At 41.0% G+C, this 8,761-nt stretch overlaps 1 protein-coding gene across 8 annotated transcripts in view; it reads right to left on the bottom strand.

The window, feature by feature from the left end:
- Positions 1-8,761, bottom strand: part of TNIK (TRAF2 and NCK interacting kinase) — a 414,613-nt gene that overhangs the window by 64,174 nt on the left and 341,678 nt on the right. For 4 of the 8 annotated variants that reach the window (XM_007464716.1, XM_007464717.1, XM_007464718.1 and 1 more), the window contains one exon: positions 1,483-1,647. The exons of the other annotated variants lie outside the window; for them this stretch is intronic. In XM_007464716.1, coding sequence (XP_007464778.1) covers positions 1,483-1,647 — 165 coding nt within the window. The remainder of the gene's footprint in view (positions 1-1,482; positions 1,648-8,761) is intronic. 8 annotated transcript variants of the gene reach the window in all.

Below are 8,761 nucleotides of genomic sequence, written 5' to 3'. Positions count from 1 at the left end.
CGGATGCGCAGGCTCAGTGGCCATGGCTCACAGGCCCAGCTGCTCCGCGGCATGTGGGATCTTCCCGGACCGGGGCACGAACCCACGTCCCCTGCACTGGCAGGCGGACTCCCAACCACTGCGCCACCAGGGAAGCCCCAAATATCGTATGTTAATGCATATATGTGGAATCTAGAAAAATGGTACAGATAACCAGTTGCAGGGCAGAAATTGAGACACAGATGTAGAGAAAAACATATGGACACCAAGGGGGGAAAGTGGGGTGGTGGGATGAATTGGGAGATTGGGATTGACATGTATACACTAATATGTATAAAATGGGTAACTAATAAGAACCTGCTGTATAAAAAAAAATTAAAATTTAAGAAACCTTGAAATTTGCAGCAGTTATGGTTGCAAATTGAGTCTGATATAACCATGGTTTATAATTGGCATGATTTCTATTAAAAAAGTAAAAAGTACCCCATGGAAGGTTAGGCCTGGACTCATTATATACAAATAAAAACAAACAAGTGCCAAGCTGGCTGGTACTGAAAAATCTTGGACCTCATATACTAAAGGCAAACTTAAAACCAAGACTCCTTGATTGTATCTACTCTTAAACTCCAGTTCAAATAGCATTACATATTTCAAAGGTAACCTCAGAATATTCTGTGGAAGTGTTAACACAGGTGGATACCTGGAAAAAGTTTAAGACATTTGGGTGAAAACATCTATATTACCTTTATTTTTCATCTAATTTCATACTTCATTTCAATTCCTATTTCATTTTTGGTATATATAAAATCCTCTAAAACTTCCAGAAACTTCCTCCTTATCTAAAAGTGGAGATATCTTCTTTTCTTTTCCAAATAGCTTAAAACAATGGTTCTCAAACTTCAAAGTGCATCAGAATCACTTGGAGGCTATTAAACCCCAGACTGCCAGGCCCCAACCCTAGAGTTGCTGACCAGTAGGTCTGAGGTGGGCCTCAGAATCTGCGTTTCTACCAAGTTTCTGGCTGATGCTATGCTGCTGGCCCAGTGATCACACTTTGAAAACCACTGGCTTAGAAGACACAATTTTACTTAACCTAGTACATTTAATTTTTCCAGTTTCAGGCTCATGCGAAAATCCCAAGGAACAAAAGATAATATAATAGTTTATACGTATCAAAGGTCTACACAAATTTTAGTTTTGGTAATTATAACTAAAAGGATGCTCGTTCTGACCTGGCGGGAACTCCCCCGGGTCTCCAGAGAGGCAATTTACCAAGAAGTGACTTTGTGGTTGGCTTATAGTTAAGGATGGTGCTTTTTTCTTTCTCACTCCTTCTGCTGCCTTTCACATTCAGTGGGGTCTCCTGTCTTACTAGAGATTTGATATTAAAAGCCATGACTTGGCTGGACCCATGCCTGAATCCATGTTACAATTCCCTGGGCTTTTATTAGACTTTACTGTACACCTGTTGAAAAAAGCCAGTGGAATGAAGGGAGGATGTACCTGGGGATCTACTGGTCTGAGCATGGGGGGTGTCCGAGCAGGCTGAACCCCACTGATGCTGAAGGACTCCGACCGTGGGGGCAGGTTGGGGTCTGATATCCTGTTGGCAACCTTGTGAGGCATGGCAGGTGAACTCTGCCGGTTGAGCCTTGACCGTTCTTCTACCTAGAAGCCAAAAAATGAAAAAAGAAAGAAAGAAAAAAGAGTACCTCAATGGATGGAAGCTGATTTACTTCCTAGTTATGATTTTCTGTAGTCACCTGCACAGCCATTTTGCATCCCTCTGATCAAAATCACTTTAGAAAGCTGAAGCTCTCCCTATCTGCTCTGCATCAGAAATTTGCAAAAAGCTCTTTCTGTCAGAGTAAATACTAGCGTGAAGAACTCACAGAACACTTAAGCCATCATCCTTCCATCACCCATTATCTCGTGCTATTCCGTTGGCTGGGAATTAGGGATCTGCTTAACAGTTCACCGTGTGTTAGTCGGAACACCGTCCTGCTAATTGGTCACAAAGCTAGGTGTCAGTGAGGGAGAGAGGTAACTACAGCGGGCATTACGATTGCTTGGGGAAAATAGAAAACTGCTTTGAGCTGACTCATGGGCCAGGGCAGGGAAGAACACAGGAGGGCTGGCAGGAGGATGAGCTGAGCGTACTCACCGCCATTGATTTCTTCACATGCCCTACTCATGGGCAAGTGGGCCTCTCAGGCAGCTCACTCAGTGAGCATGGCCTGTCTTTTATTTTATTTTATTTAATTTTTTTTTTGCGGTACGCGGGCCTCTCACTGCTGTGGCCTCTCCCGTTGCGGAGCACAGGCTCCGGACGCGCAGGCTCGGCGGCCACGGCTCACGGGCCCAGCCGCTCCGCGGCATGTGGGATCTTCCCGGACCGGGGCACGAACCCGTGTCCCCTGCATCGGCAGGCGGACGCTCAACCACTGCGCCACCAGGGAAGCCCTGGCCCGTCTTAAACTGACTTCCCGTATCATTTTCTTTTTCTCTCTTTTTCTCCCTTTCTTTTCGGGTGTCTCTCCCGGCTCTCTAGAATACACTGTCCCGGCGCCTTCTTTCCATTCCAGCCTGGGCTCCACTACCTCCCTCTACCCTCCTCCTGCCTGTTTCTGCACACATGGCATTCATTCTTGCTACTCCTCCTCTCCTCTCCCTCCTCCAACCCTCTCTCCTTTCTGGACACTTCATTTCCTTGTCATTCCCTTTCTGCAGAGTCTCTCTCAGCCCAGAGGGGATAACTGATCAGAAGTGCTTTACAGGGAAGGCTCTCTTTACAGGCAAAAGTTATCCTTGGTAACTTATTTGCTGCAGACAGACTGTGGCAGAGGACAAATTAAAGGAAGTTTTAGATAAACAAAATGTACACTGCAAGACATGATTTAAAATCTTCGACAGCTTTAAGAGGTCTAGCACTTTTCTTCCAGGTCCACCTTGTCCCGCCCTTTATTTCTTTAGGGTCGATTTGACAGTTGTAATTTCCAAATTCACGGGGGCAATGCACCCCACCCTGATGATCCGTAACTCTCTTCTGCCGACTCACTATCTTTGTGTATCATGGAACCCACGTGCAGGTCCTCAAGACATATTTGTATGTCTCAGCTAAGAGCTGTTTTTAATCTATTTTACTTCCTGATTTGAAAGGAAAATTCAAAAGAGCTATTCTTTCCCATCCTCCCTACCTTATTTTGAATCTTCCTAGAGGCAGACTCAGTCTCATACACAAAATAAGTCTGTTTTTAAAACTCTCAAATCAACTACAAACATGTTAAGATGTGCCATAGTGTAGAAAACCACCCTCCTGCCTCTACTTAGTGGTAATTTGAACACCTCTTCCCTGACCGTGGCTGTGCAGGGTACATACAATTGGCATCTAGTTGACTTTGGTTTTGAAATTCCACGTCCCAGAAGCTTACCACATACCAAATAAGATTAGTTGCAAAAAGCCAGGAATATAAACCAGAACATGTATACTTTGTATGTGTATGTGTGCAAAGTATTGCATCAGCAACAATGGGCTATTATTGCACTGAGCAAAAGGAAATAACAAAGCCTGACTTGAGATAAGACCACAAAGAAGAGAAAGTCCTGCAAAGACAACCACAGATAAACTGAGACCTAGGCATGCAATGTATTGCTTTTCCAAATATTAGACTCTTTGAAAAGAAGGTGACTATTTCCAGATGATTGGAATTAGTCAAATATTAACCATTTTCTTATTTCCAGGGAAGATCATTAAATAGATAAATCACATGTATAAGTACCCCTCACTATCTGAACTCTAACCATCCAAACCATTGCTGTCTGAGGTCAGGAATCCAAGAGGTCTGGACTCATTTTCAGATAAATACCTGGCTATCCAAACTATAGCCACTTATTACCTGACATTTAGGAACCAAATATTATAAAGGAGTGAAAAGTACTTGCTATTATTGTTTTCTTAGCTGTAAAATATCCTCAGAGTGTTTTAAACCCACATTCAGAAACAGCACATTAAAAATAACAGTCTGAAAGTCTGTCCCCCAAGACTCCATCTTGAACAAAGAAATTATATTTGAGATAAAGAATTTTTTGGCAACTGCCAGTAACAAGGCTCCAGTAAAGGCAGCACCTTTGTCTCCAATAGGACCATGGGCCACACGGGCCCTAAAGCTGCTGTTAGAAATGAATGGGGCACAAAGTGGGGTGCTAATTTTCACAGGCAGTTAAAGGGTTTGATTAGTCAAGTGTAGCTATCACTAATGTACTTCTAGTAACATTTGCTATGCCTTCTCTAAGTTAGTTTAATACTAAATCCTACCATTACTATGTTTCAGTTTGTGCCATCACAAAATATATGGTGTGAATAATCTATTGTTATACTCGGCAGATTATTTCAGGATAAGTCCAATGTGGTGAAATTTCCTGGGTTGAAGTTTGTCCAAAGAAATTTGAAAATCTATGTGACAGGTGTAACAATGAGGCATCCGGCTACTTTGTCTCAAGAAAATCTTGTCCTAAAGTCTTTAGGAAGATAATGCTGCCTGTTGCTTTTGCACCAAAGGGTATTGGAGCAAATATATCCAATTAAACATCCAAATAACAGTTTCAAGTGGACAAAGGGGAAGCTGGCCCTTCTGCTTATTTTGCTACTGGGCAAAGGCCTGTCTCCTGATTCATCACATCTTATGTCTACTAACTGAACAGTGAGTGAGACAAAAAAGAAGGTGTTTTCCCCCAGATTAAGAATGTATTGTGATTAAAAACTGGCTTACAATCAAGATATGTTTCAGTCTGCCTTTCATGATACTAAAAAAAAAAAATCTATTAGCTGAGCCTTTGCTCCAACCTCCTGCTGCCAAGAAGTTGTAAAATATCTTAAGCACCACCAAAAAAGAGTGTTCTAGTAGCATCAGATCAACAGTGTCAAGGTGCTAGACCATAACAACAAGACATTTATAACAAAGGATTTCACACTTGATGGGATTATCAATAAATACAGAGAACAATACTAGGAGAGACTGATCAATTTTACTATAGAATCAGGTTTTTTTCTTATTAAAAGGATCATTGTAACATCAAAACTAAAATAACTTTGGAGAGGTTTGGATAACCTCCACAGAAATGCTATATTATTTATTACAGCATTACTGAGAGAAAGAAAAAATAACTGTGGTCTCAGAAATAAAATTCTGCTCCAGGCAGGACTGTGTTATCCACTGGGTACTAAAAGAGTGATGTCTAAGGCCTTTGAGATATATAAAAGTTGCATGAATACAGACGACCTGAAAAGAAACACGTTAATTACAGGATTTGAAAAAATTTCAAAATAAATAAAAATACATTGAAACATGTATAAGTGTAAACATTATATCAATGTCAACTGTTAAATTGTTTTGTACATTTGAAAAAAATTTATAGCTTCCAGTGTCTCACTTAGCAATAATGAATGATAGCTGCTGAGAGAGAATTTCAAAACAAAATTATAGAAGTAATTTTTAAAATGTTGACAACAAAATATACTTACTATGTCATATGGGTGCGTTTTAATAATACTTTCTATGACTGTAGGGTCTGTGGGGTTTACGAAGCTCTTAGAAGGCCTGCCTTAAGAGCTAATATGTGGTGAATTGAACACAATCGTATGGGAATATTTTTTCCCCAACTGGACAAAACAATTTGATTTTTGTGTTTACTGGCAATGTTGGAGGAAGAGAAAGAAGTCCAGTGATTTTTAAGTCCTCATTAGGTACTCTGACCCTGCACTCACTGGGTACATGAAGAGTTGAGTCACACTGTCTTTTGGCAAAACCACATGGGAGATGGCTGCTGAGTAAGACTGGTGCTATCCCTTCTCTGGGGCACCTTTGAGGACAGGGGAGGCTCTCATTCATAGGGAATGCTTAAAATGTAATCTTGTCTAAAGATAAGGGCCCGGACTAGTTTTCCAAGATCTACTCCTAACCACTGATTGCACAGAAAAGTACAGATCCTCATGTGAATGGAGCATATAACTTAAAAGTAATGAGGCAAATCTTTGGCAAGCTGGGATGGGAAATTAAAAAGTGTGCATCTATCACCAGAGAGAGGTAAGTGGAAGAGATGGGAGATGCATGAGAACTGCTCATGTGAAATCCCAACCAGAAACAACACAGGCAAAACACTTATTCCTTGTGGGCAACAATGGCCTTGGGAGCAAAAGAGAAATATGTTGAATCATATTTGCATTTGTACAGCGCCTACAGTTTCAATGGCACATTCACATACATGGTTGCCCAGGATCCTCCCAACCTTGAGACAGGAAGTACAGCTGTGGAGGCTGCACCTCAGGAAGACTATGAGACTTCCAGGTCACAAGGACCGTGAGTGGAAGAACTTGAACTCAAATAAGCTCTTTCCTATTTCCTGTCAGGTCTCTCTCACGCTAAATCTTAAGAGAGATAAGCAGAAACTGAGGAAAGATGGGAAAAGAGCCATAAACTCTCTAAATAGTAATATGGGACCTCATATATAAAATAATTCATATAAAAAGAAAAAACCATCAGTGTAGAGCAGAGAAAACAAGTAGAGAAGAGTTCTTATGTACAAGGATTTCAAAGTCCAATGGGCTGATGGGATATAAAGAGACATCCTGGCCCATCACTTGCCAAATAAAACCATGGCCAGATGACTGGCATTAATCAGAGAGAAAGAACATGATGAAGTGTTTAAAAAAAAATTACAATACCATCTCATGCAACACTCATGTAGACATAGCATTCTGTCACTGCTGTGTGCTGGTGAAAATAAAAAAAAAAGTGTTGCCAGGCCGAGACAATCACATGCCATTATAAGAAACAGGAATCTGTACCATTATAAAGAAAGGGCATTATAAGAAAAGGAATATCCATCTTTCAAAAAGTGCCAGTGGGGAAAAAAAACCTTCACATTTTGCTGATGTTTAACAGAATATCATATTGATGTTTTCACAAAACAAATCTGACTTCCATTCCAATCTAGAAACGGCAGAGAATTTGAAAGGGGTGAGACCCCCCCCCCCCCCACTCCTCCTTTTAATGGAGACATTAATGTTCCTTTCTGGCTGAAATCTGAAAATCAAAGTCAATGTAACATTTAGGACAACTAGAAAACTCGGTAAAAGGAGAGAGAGAAGAGCTCAAGATTTGCCAATAACCAAGTATCTTCATTTGTTCTTACTACATCCGACAGATTAATAAGAAAGGAAATGAGAAATGTGATGATTTATGTTTTACAAAATGAAGCAACGAAAACACGGAGGATGAAACATTATAACAATATTACACTGCTAATGAAAAAAATGTCGATTGGAAATAAGGAAAAGTAAGTGGATGGAAAAGTAGTCAAAGAAGGAAAAACCACCCTGATGAGAAGGTATAGAGCTGAGTTAGGAAACAAATATGGCAGCAGATTACAGAAGAGGCTGCTGTGGGTGGAAGATGGCCAGGTGGTGTCTTCAATGGCATATGGGGCAAAAAAGCCCAGACCCTCTATCACAGGAGACCATGGTATAGCTGCTGCCTACCCATCCCTGGTGAGGATATTTTCAAATTATATCCTCGCAGAGGATGCCTTTGAAAAAGAAAATGGTACCTTTTATTCTACCTCCAAAAGAGAGTTTAACCAAGGTTCTTTTTATTGGTTGATAATTAAGATACTGCTGAGCTAGAAATTCTGTCCATATCTAAAGTCTTGAAATGTATTTCACTGTCTGGCTACTTTCAACCCCATCTACCTCCTACTATAAGAAAAGAAACCTGTAAATAAAGTTCTAGAAGAAAAGTTCATATATTGCTGATTAGAATCATTGAGAGATCAGGAAGATAAGGATTCTCACACTCATTTTTATTCCCATTTTAAGAAGTGGGTGTTAAAAAAATGATGAATTAAACTAAAGCAGACAATTATTTGTACTTATTTGTATACCAGTTGCTCCAATCCCCAATTTAGCACCGTCACTCATTCTGTCATCTAAATGTTTCATCTTTCTTCTAAAATATGAATACCCACTCTAAGACTTGGGAACTGTTTCAAGGATAGGTGGTTAGTTGGAAGCTGGATTATGTTAAACACACCCAGGAGGATAGGATTAAGTCTAAAATCCTAAAAGAATGTTCCCACATGTCTAAAAGTCCATGAAGCCCAAAGGAAGAACTCCAGCTGTCAGGAAGCCAGGGACCTTGGAAGATGTCACCCACCAGAGGTGGCCCAGACTTAGGATGGCCTGGGAACCTCACATCGGGTGTGCTTGATGACACAGCCATGCTGTCTGCACTCCCACTGGCTATGTTTCCTTTACTGCTAGGAGCCTGGCTGAGAAGCACAGGGGAATTAAGAGGTCTACAAAACTGCCCTGATGATATCTGCAAAGATCTGCCTCCAGGAACGGCATGGCTTCTGAAAGCTTGGGAACTGTGAATTAGCTCTGAAGAGAGAGGACAGGCCAGGACATTTAATGATGAGGACAAATAGTAATCAGAAAATAATGAAGTCAAAATGTTTAAGTTCAAATCAAAACATGCTGGGTAGAGGTGGAAAGAAGAAAGTGGAAACTGCTTTATGTTTCCCCCCCTTTGCTGGTACATTTGTGCATGAGGGAGCTGCACAAGGGACAGAAGAAATTCTGGTATGCTTTGCAAGGCATCATAGTCTTCTCCAATGGGATCTGTTGGTGTCCCTTTCCTAAGCTCATGCTTGGGGCTGGGAGCACTGAAGGTCAGGGGGTCATGCATCAAAGAGAGGTCATTTAGTGATGCAGCACTTCTTAGAG

This window comes from Lipotes vexillifer, unplaced genomic scaffold (assembly GCF_000442215.2).
Source record: "Lipotes vexillifer unplaced genomic scaffold, Lipotes_vexillifer_v1.1 scaffold37, whole genome shotgun sequence".
NCBI lineage: Eukaryota > Metazoa > Chordata > Mammalia > Artiodactyla > Lipotidae > Lipotes > Lipotes vexillifer.
The sequence above is the reverse complement of the archived record's forward strand: the minus strand, read 5'-3'. Positions and strand labels throughout refer to the sequence as shown.